Here is a 14,845-nt window from a genome sequence, read left to right as displayed (position 1 = left end):
GCCCATGCACGCAGAACCATAGACGCCCCAAAGCACCACATCCCACTGACTGAGCATCACCCTCATTCAGAAGCAACCTAGTTGGTGTAACGCTTGCCGTCCCGGAGGGTGTCGGCAAACTCCTCCAGAGGAGAGCGGATAAGCTTGGTCTCCTTCCACAAGTTGGGGGTGAGGAAACCGTAGGTGTTGGAGACAGCGGCGAAGGTGGCCTTGAGGGTGTTCTCGAGGGTCTTGGTGGAGCCGGAAGAAGAGGAGTAGGCATCCTCGATACCCGCGAGCTGGAGGAGACGCTTGACGGCGGGGGAAGCGACGATGGCAGTACCACGGGGGGCAGGGATGAGCTGGGCATCCAATTAGCATTTCTGAGTCCCTTGAGCTGGCGCGCCAGGCTTGATCTGCTACTTACACGGACGGTGACGGAACCGCACTTGCCACTCTCCTTGGTGGGGAGGGAGTGGGGAGCACCGAGGTTGGCACCCCAGTAACCACGTCTGACGGGAACAACGCTGAGCTTAGCGATGATGATGGCGGCACGGATGGCAGTCGCGACTTCCTTGGAAGTCTTGATACCGAGACCGACGTGACCCTCGGAATCACCGATGATAACGATAGCCTTGAAGCGGGTACGCTGACCGGCACGAGTCTGCTTCTGGACGGGCTTGATCTGTAGGGGAGTAAAATTGCATGTTAGAAACTGCTCTGAAATCGGGCGGAACGGTGTTTTCGAATCGTCGGGCTGGGGTTCGTGGTTTGGCGAAAATGCGCACCTTCATGACCTCATCCTTGAGCTTGGGGAGGAAGTAATCCACGATCTGGTACTCCTTGATGGGGAGAGAGTGGAGGTAGATCTCCTCCATGCTCTTAATCTTGCCGGCCTTGACGAGACGACCGAGCTTGGTGACGGGCTGCCACTCCTTCTCGTCGTTTTTGTTGCCGCCGCGACGTCCACGTCCACGGCCACGGCCACGGCCGCGATCACCACCACGATCACCACGAGCAGCAAAGCCGCCGCCGCGGGCACCAGTTCCCCGATCAGCCATGATTTCGATGTTTCGGTGGGTGTCGAAAGGGGAGATGTTGTTGTCGTGGAACTCGGTCGGTCGCTTCAAGGCGGACTTTTTTCTCTAGGCGGGGAAGCTTTTTGCTGCGAATTTCTCGAAACTGGTGCGCAGAGCCAACCAACCCTAAAAATCTTTGTGGGGCCGGAGAGCTCCCACCACTGTGCCAGCTGAAGCCACACGCCCAGACTGGCGAGTAACCCCATATTAATTCTGTTCCAGCAAATGACAGCTCTCGCTCAGCCAAGAGGCTGATAAGATAAACAGACCAGCATCTCATGCAGACAGAACAACTTCCTGGCTTGGCTCAGATCCGTGAGCATTCACATCATTCACTGACACATAGCTGGGGATGGGATGTAGTATACGGTCCCAGTCAGTCGGAATATGCTGCACCTTGGAAATTCATTGTCATGAGAAGGATGCTGCATATTCCCTCCTGTTGAGCAGAGACAGACATTCAAGACATGGGAGGAACTCCAAACCGGTGTTGATTATGAGATCTCTTGGATTATGGCCACACGGCCCCAATAAAATTTCTCAACTCTATGGCCAGATGTCGGCCCCAAACGGACATCATGTCATTCTCCGACCGAAACGCCGATGCGCCCTGATGCCAGGCTAAGATGGCCACCGCAATTACCAGCGCAACGTTGCCGACCGAGTCCAAGCGCCGTTAGAAAGATAGCGAGCCCATATTCCCATGCCCGGTCCTCAACGCCTAGCGAGATAGAGCCCCTCCCTCAGTGATGTTCATTCGATTTAAGCGGTTGGGTTCGCATTCATCTATTCGGCAGGCCTCGTAAGTAGCTGTAGCTTGAGGATTTCAGTCCCCACAATATCATACCTTTCTCTTGCCACCAGGGGTGAGGGTAATGTTGACGAAGCGGCGAGTATAGATCTCACGCTTGTGGGCGCGGCCCTTGGGGGTCTTGGCCTTCTCTTGCTTCTCGACCTATAGTTCGTGCTGAATCAGTCGCCATCCAGCTTTGAAGATCGGGCTCGACGTCTGGGAACGGGTTTTCGAACCTTGGGGGTCTGCGACTTGACCTTGCCTATTCGCGACCGTGGTTAGCCGAGAATCTTTGTACACAAAGGATTGATTGCCGATGAGACGTACCAGCGCGGGCGAGGGATCCGTGAACTTTGCCCATTTTTAAATGTAGAGTTTGTGGGTCTCGGTGGTCGGTCCGGGTAGTTTGTTGTCGCTTTGCGATTGCTGTCGTGAGACTGGGTGATGGCGGCGCAACGGTGATGAAAGTCGAGAAATGTTGATGGATCTGGGTGGTTGGCAGTTGGCCGACGGATGTGGCGCCTGGCTGGTGACTCAATGCCGACGCCGGTTAAACTGCGGATCCCATAAGGTGGCGTACAAAATCCCGGGTTAGGGTTGTTTACTAACAGGAATTTACCAAGATCACTTACTTCCTTGGTACATTGGCAATCACACGAGTAGATGCCTGCAACATTTTGGAACTCCCATATATTAAACCCAAACGCCAATATTCCTTCGCCAGTCCTTAGAGGGGTATCATGTGAGAAATTATATATCTAGTCCTTCCTATGTCCCGATCATCGATGTATGAAAAATCCAAACCTGCTCGTCAAGCGTCAACCCCCAGGTCATGCCACCCCGGCATCGCGGGTCAGTGATCTTTTTCCTGCCCTGCACACGGTGCCGCCTCAGTCCGAATTTTGCAACGACCGAGCTCTCTAAACAACGGCAGGCCCTGTGCGTACGGAACCCCTTCGGAAACGGAGAGTCTCGACGACGGCCAAGAAAGTAAAGAGCACAAAAAGAATCCAGCTAAAGGCAATTCCCGCCTGGTTCGAGCCACACCAAATTGAGCCGTGGCAATACGGATATCCGGCCCAAACCGAATAGGCAATTGCGCCGGCGAACCAGAAGATGGTCGTCAACCACAACAGAGCCAGTGAAATGGTGCCGTGGAAGAGTCTAGGGGCAAATCGTGGTGTCATAGCCACATAGCCAAAAACCAGAAGAGACCAGAGAGAGCTGAACAAGATGAAATTGGGAGTCGGGTGGCCCCATGTAACGTGCACAACTGCGAGATGTGTCAGTTAGGAACTTTCAGCCTGATGAGAAATACTCACCATATGCGCTTATTCCCAAGAGAATGACGGAGAATATGGCCGCGGCAATGTGGACCCAGGGGACGAAACGCTCCATTTTGAGATGATTGCTGTCTTTCTTTCGGTGTGGCTGATTGGAAGAATGAGTTTATTTTCTTGTTGGAGGGCTCAAGGTGAGAAGGCAGACAGTGGAAGACCTGACCGAAAAAGAAGTATTTGTGTGTGAACAAAGAAAGTTTGCTCTGAAGGGCTTGTTGGAAATTATATTATACTCCTGGCATGTAGTCTCTTGGGCTCAACCATGGCGGTAGCGCCACACCCAATGACGTGGTGTGCCAACGACAAGCCAAACCAAGACAGAAATGTCGTATGCTCCGGCAGGCTTGTACACCGCTTGCTCTCCAGCATATGACAGACACTTACGTTCTTCTTGTGGCTGGGCTGTGGATGCCTCTGGATTCTACAGCGTTGAGGCCGAGGTCGACTGGCCAGCTGGCCAATTATGTCTCATGTCTGGCAGCGGCTCTGCTTGCGCCTTGAAATCACCCGGATGGTGCATATCAGGTTTGAGATGAGCCTTGGATACTATCTGGCAGCGCTCTATCGTCAAATCGTACATCTGCACAGATGGGACGAGGGATTACGTCATGTGCCGAACCGCCGTGATTTGTGGGGAAACAGGCCCACCCTTGTGAAGCCCTGCATGTGTCACACGCAAAGATACCCCACCCATGTCGGCTGGCGTTTGATAAACCCCACCAAGGGCATCGAAGAGAGCATCCAAGATCCAGTCGAGGAACCCCCTATATTCAACCGTGCTACGGTTCTGAAATAGTTACCCAGTACTAAGAGCGAACGATGGGTCTAACTTGTGACAGGCCTCTCAGCGGGAAATATTTTCGCTTGCGCTACCAGAACGTATCGATTATGATTGCTACGTACCTCACTTACGAGCCGTTTCAACGAATCAACAGCATCAAAACCATTGTTATTAACCCGGAAGGCATTATTAGAAGAGGCGGTCTTTCAGCCGAGAGGCTGCTGCAGGTGCAAGGAGTTTGGACCACCCTGAAATGAAATAGCACACCCATCTTCAATGACCATGTCTAAGCCAACCGTTTCAAAAGACAACAACCACAATGAACAAATTTCGATCCTCAGCCGCGTTGGGCTCTGAAAGCGGGGCCGCCAGAGACGGCCGTTTCTCCAAGTCTGTTCGTGAATGGATCGTTCTTGGGCTCGTTGTCGGGAGCTTAGTTTGGTTCTCGCCATTCTCGAAGTGCCACAGTAATAGCCCTTTGAGCTGCTTCAAGACACAAATCCCTGATTCTCCGTATGGAAAGTTTCCGAAGCCCCACGATCCGTTTCGATTTCAACCCTGTACACCAAGAACAACACCGCCGCCGTTGGACGATGTTGAATTCGAAAAGAGCTGGTTTGGTTTGTTTGACCCCAACCCTGCTCATTGGAGCTGGGGGTTGACTGTTGGAAATAGCAGCGATGGGCGGAAAGAGGACCCATACGCCGGTCGTGGCATATTTATGTGTGGATTTTTGGATGTCCCACTGGACTACACCAATAAGTCCAACAACCGCATTGCCCGTCTTGCTGTCACCAAGTTCCAAGTTTCGGGACTTGCCAGGATCAGTTCAACATATACCGCCTTGGACGATCAGGTCGGCCGAAAGAGTGAAAGAACCATCATCATCGAGCCTGGGGGACCGGGAGGAAGTGGGACGAGCTATGCATGGCGCGCAGGGCAAAATATAACCGAGAGACTTAGCGATGGCAAGTTTGACATTTTGGGTTGGGATCCCCGGGGTGTCAACATGTCTCAACCCGCTGTGGCCTGTTTCCCTCACGATGCAGACCGGGACCACTGGGAGTTGTTGGTATCGAAACACCGATCCGTGTCGGCTTCTCATCGGGATCAAGTTGAACTTGTTGACGCAATGAACGCTGCTGTCATGAGAGCATGCTGGGAGCGCCACGGAGACCTGGGTCGGTTCGTCTCCACGGCCTTTGTTGCAAGAGATCTTGAACAGATTCGAGCGGCACTTGGTGAAAACGAAGTCACGGGAAATTTTGTGAGCTATGGGACAGGTATTGCGCAAACCTATGTGTCCATGTTTCCCAACCGTTCCGGCCGCATGATCCTCGATGGCACCGAATATGTCAAAGACCATCGTCTACGTGGAGGTTTTGGCTGGGCAGCGTTGGACAATGCAACAGATGCCTGGCGGGACGGTTTTCTGGGTGAGTGTGTCAACGCTGGGTCGAGATATTGCGCTCTGGCAAAGTCAAGGAACGGCAAACCTGTCACCCTTGATGGCCTCCAAAGCCGGTTGGAAACCCTTCTTTCATCACTCCTCGACCGGCCAGCCTCCGCTTACATCCCAACAAGCGGCCCTGTTGTTGTCACATATTCGGCTCTGGTAAACACAATATACGGCGCCATGTATAACGCACAAAGTTGGCCAGCGCTCGCCGAAGCTCTTTTGGGCCTCGAGGAAGGCAACGCCACACTTGCAGCCACTCTGATTGACAAGACCTCCTGGTATTTCAACCCCGAAAAGCCTTGTCTCGCCAGTCCTGAGCCTCCTTCTACAGAAGAGCTTGGGACTTTGGTGATTTGCAGTGATTCATTCGACGCTACGGAGCCCGATGACCTTGAGTGGTGGCTCTCGCTTTGGGGCAATATGACCACCAAAAACTGGATCGCGGGAAATAGCCGGTTCTACAACGTGCTTCCCTGCCGTCACTTTAACACCTACTGGCCTCGTCCTGCTGAAGTCTACCGTGGCCATCTCGGACATAAACTGAAGCACCCAGTCCTTCTGATTGCAGAAACCTACGATCCGGCAACGCCTCTCCGAAATGGGAGGAGACTCCTGCATGAGATGGGCTCCAATGCTCGGATGATTGTTCATCATGGATATGGACACTCGTCGAGGGATACCTCTCAGTGTACAAATTCGATCGCTAGAGACTTTATCCTGCATGGCAAGCTTCCAAACGAGGCTGAAACTCATTGTTATGCTGACGAGAAACCGTATCTTTATGGAGTTAAACAGGGCCAGAAGGTAGCAGCGACTGACAGTTTTGTCATGGAAGATCATGTCGGGGCCTGGCGCAAGCATTTGCAAGAGCTTGCTATTTTGAACCCAACTCTTGTTTGAATGGGAAGAAGGCCTTTGTTGGAAAAAACTGGCAAATATTGGTAGCTTTGTGTATAGATACCTACTTAGGAAGTAGTTCAAGTCATGATGGTCATTGAAATAGCCCGATCTCCCTATCTGGCCCTCAAGGTTCTCATTATCAAACTATTGTAGTGACCCGTGCTTGGGTCCATGTGGAGAGTGCATTATAGTCACGTGGAGTCGCGTAAATGACGTGTCGGTACCTCTCCAATGCTCCGAGCTTCAACTTTCTGGACTTTTCTAGGACGGCAATCCTTGGTCCCACGCGCACCAGCTGCAGCACCCTCAGATTCGTGCCATCTTTATCGAACCTATTCTACTCTCTACTGCCTTGCCTTGCCTCAAGCAACAATCATGTGGCTGCTTGAGAGCGATCTTTTCGAAGGTAAGCCTCGAAACCGTCGTTTCTATCTTCAATCACTGCATCCCTGCTTTTTGCAAGCGTACCTGCAGCTAACGCGCAAACCAGGCAAGAAGCTCTGGCTGCGGCCTGGAAAGCTCTACCTCTTCGGCCGCACGGTATCTGAGGCTGGTCAGCTCGTTATCTCTGACAAGACCATTTCGCGTAAACACATCACCATCAAGGTTGAGCCTGTCCCGGAAGGCGGCGGCGTATGTAGCACCCAGTATTGTTAAAGCGCGACTGGCGTTGACGATAGTAGCGCAACATTACCTCCAGATCCCAGATCACCATTGAAGATCTCGATTCAAAAAAGGGAACCACCGTAAACGATGTCCAGATACGCGGCCAGAAGAAAGTCCTCACCGAGACTGTGAATACAGTCAAGCTAGGAATGTGCCAGAAGCTTCTGCGGTAAGCCTTCCTCGCTGTATATCTGTCATTGCGATGGCTGACACGCGGTGTGGCTGTGATATAGCATTCAGTGGTACCCCGTTGTGCTGAGCTTCTCCTTCACTACCAAGGAGTTACGTGCAGACCCGTGGACAAAGCTTCGCGATGATCTCGAACAATTGGATATAAAATACTCGGCTGAATACGAAGAAACCACCACCCACGTCGTGTCAAAGAAGCGCAACACGTCGAAGGGGCTTCAAGCTCTCATTAATGGCAAACTTATTGTCACCGAGAGCTTCATCAACACCATCATCAATGCAGCAACAACACCAGCCGATGCCGAGGAAGGCTCGTCGAGCGCGTTGGAACAAGACTTTGATCACCATTGGCCCAATGCTCTCGACCACTTGCCGCCACGAGGTGAAGAGACCGGAGAACGACCCAGCACAGCCTACGCTCCGGATGAACGGCGACAGGAGGTGTTTGAAGGGTATACGTTTGTTTTTTACGAGAAGAAACAGTTTGAAAACCTCCTCTCTCCCATCACTTCTGGGAGGGGTAAAGCGGTGTTGAATGCGGTGACGCCAGGACGAACGGACGTGGATGATTTCGTCCGTTTCGTCAAAGGCGTGGCTGGTGAAAAGGGGCTTGGGTCTTTTGAGGATGGCAGCGAGGGGAAGGGAGTGGTGCTTGTTCGATACATCCCGAAAGATGAAAACTACGAATGGTATGCGCAGTTTCTCACAGAATTTGCTCAGCGGCTCGACCATCGACCAATCGACCAGCGCGAATTTATTGAGGCGATTCTGGACTGCGATGCTTCCATGTTGCGACGCCCCTTGGAAGAGGCTAGTCAATCCGAACCGGCAATGTCACGTCCTGAAGCTCACAAAGAACCAGGTGTTCGCATGGAAATAGATCAGCCATCGACCGAGCCGACAGCGCCCCAGCAAAGAGAGGTGGTGAGAGAACCCTCGCCACAACTGCCTCCTCGAAGAGTGCGGACTCGAAGAGGTGTAAGCAGATTCAAAGGCTTTGACATCGAGGGCGACAACCCCGAGCCGACTCAAGAGATAGGCCCCGTTCAACCTAACCTTCCCGAACTAAGCCAGCCCGCAGTCGAAGCGTCACAGGATGGTCTGTTTGTTTCGCAGTACCAGGACCCTCTTGATCGTCCAGAGGAAGAGACCGCACCCGAGTCGCGCCCTCCGCCTCGAGCTACGCGCAAACGCCCACTCTCACCCTTGCCAGAACATGATGAATCGGCATTACTAGCCAACATTGCCCCCACAGCCGCGGCAGCCAAACGCAGGCGTATTCAGGCAGGAGAGCCGCCTGTGCCCCCACCACCGGAACCGGAGCCTCCAGTTAAGGACGAGGACAAGGACGAGATGGTGATTGAATCTCCCCAAGACAAAAGTGAGAAGGGGCGAGGTACGAAAGGGAAAGGCAAGAAAACAGCAGGCAGTGACCATATCTTGGAGCTGGCGCGCAAACAGCGCGAAGAGGCCGAAGCCAGAGCAGCCGCGGAACGTCGAGCACTGACCGAGTTGGGCGATGATGAGATTGATTATGCGGAAATTCGCAGGCTGCAACTTGAAACGGTCCAGGAATGTGAGGTTCGCTTCCCTGAGCCATGGACAGGGGGAGCTGGTACCAGTCGTACGCGTGAACAGGACATTGCCGACGGTCGTTGGGATCCCAAATGGAATGGTCGTAGGAATTACAAGCAGTTCCGAAAGCAAGGTGCAGCCACTGGACGGCAAGCATCACGAACAGTAATTCCCCTAGAAGAGGTTCGGCCGAAGAGCAATGGTATCGGTGACGAGTATTGGCTCGAGAACGACTCCAACAGTCGCCAAAAGAACGATGCCACCAGCCAACGTCAATCTCAAACGCAGCAGCAAACCAGCAATCCCACCCCCGAGAAAACCAAGGCCCCTCCCAGGAGGAACATTCTCACCATCGACAGCAGTGATGAGGACGAAGATGATGTGGATGTTATGGACGAGGACCGAGCAGCACCAGAGCCAACACCCGAGCCAGCAAGGTCGAGGGCGGCCAAGGCAGCGGAGCGGGCCAATGCTTGGAAGGGCCAGTCACAGGCACAGAGCACGCAAACGCAGTCGCAGAGCAGCAACAAGCGAGCAGCACCACCGCTGAATGCCTCACCTAGTAGCTCGAGGGAAGCGAAGAAGCCGCGTCGGGGAAGGTTCATGGCTGCCAGTAGAGACGAAAGCGACGACGACAGTGATGATGAGTTGAAGTTCCGGTTTGGCAGGCGGAAGTGAAGAGACAACTCCCTCTCTGCATCTTTGAAGTGGGCTATGGCAAGTGCGGTTACATATCAAATTAATTACGGTTCCTGGACCAGCGAATAGTCAGTGTTACGCATTCATCACTTAACAAGGTGACATATTGGTAATGAGCATCAAGTAACCAGTTCTTGTCTATTTGGGGTATCATATTCTATGACCTCTGAAATGCCAAGCATGTCTTTCTTCCCAAGCATTGTTTCCACGTCTTACCACATAGCCAGCCCATTGCTCGAGCGTATCGTAGAAGCCCGGCGGGAGTCTTCCCAATCCAACATCAGTCCATATCTTCCATCCCGCCAACCCCCGCCGCGGCAGCAGCAGCCTCCTCCTCTGTGACAAAGATTCCCACCAGACAAGCACTCAGCATGCCTTCGTAGTTCACCCACGGGTGAATCTCCCCAAACAACCTCGTTCCGTCTCTCCCCGCGCACCTGAGCAACTCTGGCTCTCCTCCGGGGTGGAATGGTAGGTAAGGGGTGAGATTATACACCTTCCCGCTAAGCACCGTCCAGGCATCTTTCCCCTTTCTGCCGGTTTGTCTCTTCAGCATGGATGGTGTCACACGCAGGTAGGGCGTTCCGGGGGGGAGGCCGCGGAGGTCGGCGGAGGGGTTTCCGGAGAGGCGGGCCCAGTCGAGAGGGGAGTGCCCCGGGGTGAGGACGACGGCTTTGGAGGGCTTGGAGGGTTTGGTGGAGTGGGTTGGGGGAGGGGCGAGGGTTGAACAGCCTGGTCCGCGCGCTGGGGCGGGGGAGAGACGGGAGGGCGCTGGGGAGAGGGAGGAAGATGGGGTGGGGCGGAGGGTTGGTGGTCGGGAGGGAGGGGGCATCAGTAGGTTGTTGGGTGATTGTGCTGGTGGGGGTGCTGAGAACAGAGGCACCGGTGGTCGGATCTGGGGTTTTGGCGCCGGTTCTGGCTCTGGCTCGGAGAGATTTAGAGTTGGGACGGGAGCGTTGTCAACCACTATTGTGGCGGATGCCTTGGGGGTTGACTGTTCGTCAATGTCGTCGATGTCGTCGTTGGCGTCGTGTGGTTGTTGGATCACGAGCGCTGGTGGGGCATGTCGATTTTGCAGGCCGTCGTCGGTGTGCTTTTCTTCCTTGGTCTCCGGCTGAAGAGCGCCTCCAAACAGGGAGGGAAACCACTGTGGTCTCCGCATACAGAGTAGAATGAGAGAGGCAATTATCAGAGTCACTCCCAGTAACGCCATGCTTAGGCGGGCTCGGGGAAGCGTTGGTAACGGTCATATGTTATCGTGGCATGGGACGGGATCGGAGAAAGGCCCAAGCGCCTTTTTTGGACTTTGTAGTGGAGATCCGTTAGGCTGTGCGTTAGAGCTTGATGCGCTGTGGTTCAAAACTGGAGGGTGATGTGGTTTGCGCCTTGCGCCACACGTCGAGGTGGGAATCGGTGGTGATGGGTTGTCGAGGTCGATGCAAGTTCTTTTTCCTTTGTCTTGGGAATCTCAATATTGTTTCATCAGCGTGGGCTCTGGAAGGCGCTTGGAAATGTCAGCAGGGCAGAGAGCAGGCATTTCGATGAAGCGGCCCCGCCTCCATCTCGACAGACATGTGTTTTGTGGGGTCCGGGAGCAGGGGAGCCCTGCAGCGGGTGCCTCAGCTGTCTGTCCGGCCACCGGCCTGTCCAACCTGAGTCTCTGACAGACACAAGTTGGCGGGGTTCCAGGTGCAGGTTGCAGCCCAATGCATCGAGATGTTCACCACACACGCAAAGCAATTGATGGGACGAACCTGGCTGGCCGTGCTGGTCATGCTGGCTTGGGCGGTGTGAAGCGGTGAGGGTGGAGGACGAGAGAGGGGCCCCGGTGCGTCCCGGATGGATTGGGGCCTTGGGCTCATCAGCATAGGTAGACTACGGATACAACTCCATAGCTTCGTCTCCTTTTCCCACAGGCCCCTGGTATTGTTTTGTCACTGCTCAATTGAAGATTATTGTGCTTATTTCCTCGAGATTGGCCCTTCGTGGGAGCGGTTTATCGACTTTCGCACCGAGTTCTGAGAAATAGCGGCTAATCCCATTGTATTTCTCGGCAATGTCAGCCAGTCAGAGCGGCCCAAAGCCAAACTCAGGGTTCAACCAGCGACCAGCCACGCACCTTTAGAAATCCGCCATAGCGAATCGAACGCGATGCCTCCGCCCCCAATCCCTCCTTCGCACCCACCCGCCGACCCGCGAGAATCAACTACCACGGCAACACAGCCGCCGACGCTGAGGAAAAAGCCCTCGGCGGGTATTCTGACTACCACCACGTCCGCCTCGGGCCACAGAACAACACGCATCACCACCACCGCAGCCGCCTGTCCAGCCGCCCCGACGACCACCTCCGCCTCGTCCCCTGCCGTGCCGTTGTCCCGCCATCCGTTCAAACGGAGGGACCAAAATGCAACGTCGACAGCACGGGGCATGAGGGCAGGATTTGATCCGAAAGCGCCCACGCCGACGACGGCGAGGCAGACCACTCCCAGGATGCCATCCTACGAGCGACCAGGTCCCACTAGTACTCGACAGCCACAAGTCCCAACCGCAGCAAAGGCAGTAAACAACAGCGGCAAACCGCCAGTGACTCCGAAAGTAGCGACGCGTCTTGCTCCTTCTACTACTTCTACTCAACACCAGAACCCGACAAGCGTTGCGACACCGCTGCCACGACGCCCAAGGCCTGATACCATCTTGAGCGCCAATGGCTCGGGGCCGCGCGATAAACTCGACATCACTTCCCCCGTAGCCGCATTCCTAAACACCACCAATGTCACACCGAGATCTGGGTCAAGACAAAACCGCGTTGAAAGCGCCCACAGCACTCCGAACGCCACCCCCAATATTGAACGACACGAATCTTTCGACAGTAGAAATGGGCTGTCTATCTCGCCATCCGTTGTTGACGATGTGACTTCGAGACGACCCGTAGTAACATTCAGTCCGGCCTCCGATGTGAGTGGCGCTGGCCATCGTCAGGACCCGGATTCAAAGTTCTTTTATGCCGCAGACGTTCCGAGACAGACCCAGCAAGCACATCCGAGACCAGTAGTTGCACCGCAACAAGCGAGGAACACAACTTTTTTCCATGCCAGCGGAAGCCCTGCTCCAGATCGATCAAGTGTTGTCTCTCCACTGGTGTCTCCTGCTGCCACCAGCAATGACAGTCTCATGAGCAAGTTCTTTTACGCAAACGGAGCACCAGAATTACAGCCTGCCCCCAAATTTGGACCAACGAGGAGAGGACCGAGCTCGGTCGTGTCTACAGCTTCTAGAATACCAACAAACCGGACGGGCAATGCGCTCAGGCCAACTTCTCCTGTTGGGGTCCAACCCAAGGTCAAGAGCGGACACAACACGCCCCTTGTGTCTCCCCGATCCCCCATAGCGAGCTCACACCATCGACTCAGCGTGGGCAGCCAAGGATGGTCTGGACTGGAACAAACTCCCCATTCTACCGGTGCAGAAAGAGCCCACGCTCGCCCAAAGAGCCTGACCATTGCCGATGCTCCTGCCATAGCCAGGCTTATGTCTTCTCATGGCTCCATCCCCCCCACCCCTGCCTCTGAGGCAACATCTCCCCTATTTGCCCCACCGAGCACGATTCTTCCAGGAAGCCCAGGCATGAGTGGCTTTGCATCACTTCTTCAGGCTGCCGAGGATTTTGCCGAATCAGAAGAAGGGAAGTCAGAGTCGCTGAACAGCCCAGCGAAGTCTAGCTCGCAGGAAAAGGAACCGCTGAGTGATTTGGTCGCCAACGCGCGCCGAGAGCGCAAAGTGCAAGATTTGCAAATTACAAATGCCAGTCTTGAGGCAATCAATAGGACGTTGGAAAGACAATTGCGGAAGCAGACTGCTGAGCTGCGGCGTTATAAGCGGATGTCGAGGATGAGCATGGCCTCGTTGAGTAACCGCGTCCCATCGGCCTCGACAGCTGCAGGTGGGGGGTTGGCGAAAGCTGGAATGGAGCTGAATGATCTCAACGAGGAAGAGGGTGAGATTGCGGCGGGGGACGCTGCGATAGAGGAACTGGAAGAGGAAGACGAAGAGGAAGAAGAGGAGGAGGAGGAAGATTTCATGTCTGGCTCGGAGCATTCGGATTCGGGCAGTTCCGGGGCCAACACGGAGCGCAATGAGTCGCGCCAGAAGAGAGACGAGCGGAGGCTTCAGATTGATCTCTCCAAGCATCAACAACTACTCGTCGACAGTCAGAAAATGAACCAAAGTCTGAAGCGGTGTTTGGGGTGGACGGAGGAGCTGATCAAGGAAGGAAAACGAGCTCTTGCCTACAATATTACCGTCAGCGACGTTGAGTTGGGCGGTCGGGTACTTGTTCCCGAGGAGATTGAGGCTCTAGAACCGCAACAGGAAGAGGATGGAAGCGTCATGGAAAACGATATTGAAGACTACGAGGATGAACTGAAAGACGACTCTCTTTATGGGGAAGAGCCTCGGTTGGACAATCTAGGTGGTACCGACACCGAAAACGACGACCTGAAGGACGATTCCCTCTATGGAGACGACCCTCGCTTGGACGATGATCTCAGAGACGATTCTCTTTATGGGGACAACCCCCGCTTAGACGACGATCTTCGAGATGATTCTCTTTATGGGGACATCCTTCGCTCGGATGATGATCTTAGAGACGACTCCCTCTACGGCGACAACCCTCGCTATGATGACGATCTCAATGAGGACTCTTTATATGGGGAAAATCCTCAATTAGACGACGACCTTGACAGCAGTGACACTGAGGATGAGAAAGAACGACGAAAAACGTGGAGGCCAGATGCACAGGACAGGGACAGTGGGGTCGAGTTGCCTACTGACAGCAGGTAAAAGGGCGGGCTGGGATTCTTTTGGGTTTTTGGAAGCGAAGCGTTAAAAAGAACCAGATGGGGGCGATATACAAACATACGTGTGTGGTTTTGCGTCTTGATCACCACTCTGGCGACTGTTTTATTTTCATCTTGTTTATAATCATACTTGTGGGAAACGGGGTTTGGGACATGGGCTAGTTTTTCTCTTTTCTTTTGCATCGTACCGGGAACAGTATATCAGTAAGGAGTTGGTTGAGCAGCGCGCGTTGGAGAGCGCTTCGGGGTTGATATTTTTCGTTTGGACACATTTGACCCCCCTTTTATACTCTTCCTCTTTTCTATTCATAAATTATGGGGAGCAGGAAACACCCACCCACCCAGCTTATTCCTTTTGTTTGCTGGTGCAAGATGTCAAGTAACGCATAGATACCCAGGCATAGGCATAAACACGGGGGCTTGACATAACTGCGGGGAGGGGGCTTTGTCTGGAATAAAATACAAATCAGAGGCCGGATTTCTATGAGGCAAAGAACAGAAACTGAGGTTTAAAAGAGTCGTATTGGTG

The 14,845-nt window shown here is 53.9% G+C and overlaps 8 protein-coding genes across 8 annotated transcripts; 3 read left to right on the top strand and 5 right to left on the bottom strand.

Moving 5' to 3' along the window:
- Nucleotides 1-77: 77 nt before the first annotated feature.
- Nucleotides 78-1,212, bottom strand: RPS2 (40S ribosomal protein; the record flags this gene model as incomplete). Its single annotated transcript, XM_062913096.1, has 3 exons — nt 768-1,212; nt 407-664; nt 78-341 (listed from the first exon to the last, which is right to left on the bottom strand). Exons 1-3 carry the CDS (start codon nt 1,038-1,040, stop codon nt 78-80), a joined length of 795 nt encoding a protein of 264 aa, XP_062764355.1. The 5' UTR covers nt 1,041-1,212.
- A 292-nt stretch (nt 1,213-1,504) lies between these two features.
- rps30a_2 (40S ribosomal protein S30) lies at nt 1,505-2,212 on the bottom strand (the record flags this gene model as incomplete). Its single annotated transcript, XM_062913095.1, has 4 exons — nt 1,505-1,844; nt 1,906-2,013; nt 2,088-2,113; nt 2,179-2,212. The coding sequence occupies 4 exons, from the start codon at nt 2,210-2,212 to the stop codon at nt 1,821-1,823; spliced, it is 192 nt and encodes a 63-aa protein (XP_062764354.1). The 3' UTR covers nt 1,505-1,820.
- Nucleotides 2,213-2,771: 559 nt separating this feature from the next.
- QC763_505020 (uncharacterized protein) lies at nt 2,772-3,724 on the bottom strand (the record flags this gene model as incomplete). The annotated part of the gene is made up of 2 exons (XM_062913094.1): nt 3,174-3,724; nt 2,772-3,124 (listed from the first exon to the last, which is right to left on the bottom strand). Exons 1-2 carry the CDS (start codon nt 3,247-3,249, stop codon nt 2,772-2,774), a joined length of 429 nt encoding a protein of 142 aa, XP_062764353.1. The 5' UTR covers nt 3,250-3,724.
- Nucleotides 3,725-4,291: 567 nt separating this feature from the next.
- On the top strand, nt 4,292-6,331 carry QC763_0085480 (uncharacterized protein; the record flags this gene model as incomplete). Its single annotated transcript, XM_062906187.1, has 1 exon — nt 4,292-6,331. The coding sequence occupies one exon, from the start codon at nt 4,292-4,294 to the stop codon at nt 6,329-6,331; it is 2,040 nt and encodes a 679-aa protein (XP_062764352.1).
- Nucleotides 6,332-6,570: 239 nt separating this feature from the next.
- Nucleotides 6,571-9,563, top strand: QC763_505010 (uncharacterized protein). The gene is made up of 4 exons (XM_062913093.1): nt 6,571-6,737; nt 6,822-6,964; nt 7,015-7,166; nt 7,231-9,563. The coding sequence occupies exons 1-4, from the start codon at nt 6,707-6,709 to the stop codon at nt 9,437-9,439; spliced, it is 2,535 nt and encodes an 844-aa protein (XP_062764351.1). The 5' UTR covers nt 6,571-6,706; the 3' UTR covers nt 9,440-9,563.
- A 7-nt stretch (nt 9,564-9,570) lies between these two features.
- On the bottom strand, nt 9,571-10,673 carry QC763_505000 (uncharacterized protein; the record flags this gene model as incomplete). The annotated part of the gene is made up of 1 exon (XM_062913092.1): nt 9,571-10,673. One exon carries the CDS (start codon nt 10,671-10,673, stop codon nt 9,741-9,743), a length of 933 nt encoding a protein of 310 aa, XP_062764350.1. The 3' UTR covers nt 9,571-9,740.
- A 748-nt stretch (nt 10,674-11,421) lies between these two features.
- QC763_0085450 (uncharacterized protein) lies at nt 11,422-11,889 on the bottom strand (the record flags this gene model as incomplete). The annotated part of the gene is made up of 2 exons (XM_062906186.1): nt 11,422-11,492; nt 11,580-11,889. 2 exons carry the CDS (start codon nt 11,887-11,889, stop codon nt 11,422-11,424), a joined length of 381 nt encoding a protein of 126 aa, XP_062764349.1.
- Nucleotides 11,612-14,299, top strand: QC763_0085440 (uncharacterized protein; the record flags this gene model as incomplete). The annotated part of the gene is made up of 1 exon (XM_062906185.1): nt 11,612-14,299. The coding sequence occupies one exon, from the start codon at nt 11,612-11,614 to the stop codon at nt 14,297-14,299; it is 2,688 nt and encodes an 895-aa protein (XP_062764348.1).
- Between the last annotated feature and the right edge of the window lie 546 nt (nt 14,300-14,845).

Source organism: Podospora pseudopauciseta, assembly GCF_035222475.1.
Source record: "Podospora pseudopauciseta strain CBS 411.78 chromosome 5 map unlocalized CBS411.78m_5.2, whole genome shotgun sequence".
NCBI classification, from domain to species: Eukaryota; Fungi; Ascomycota; class Sordariomycetes; order Sordariales; family Podosporaceae; genus Podospora; species Podospora pseudopauciseta.
The sequence above is the reverse complement of the archived record's forward strand: the minus strand, read 5'-3'. Positions and strand labels throughout refer to the sequence as shown.

What these genes read in the sequence shown, in the direction of transcription:
- QC763_505010 (XM_062913093.1), top strand. Translation starts at nt 6,707, where the DNA reads ATGTGGCTGCTTGAGAGCGATCTTTTCGAAG. An exon ending in TGAGAGCGATCTTTTCGAAG is followed by an intron (nt 6,738 to 6,821) that starts GTAAGCCTCGAA and finishes CGCGCAAACCAG; the next exon opens with GCAAGAAGCTCTGGCTGCGG. An exon ending in CTGTCCCGGAAGGCGGCGGC is followed by an intron (nt 6,965 to 7,014) that starts GTATGTAGCACC and finishes TGACGATAGTAG; the next exon opens with CGCAACATTACCTCCAGATC.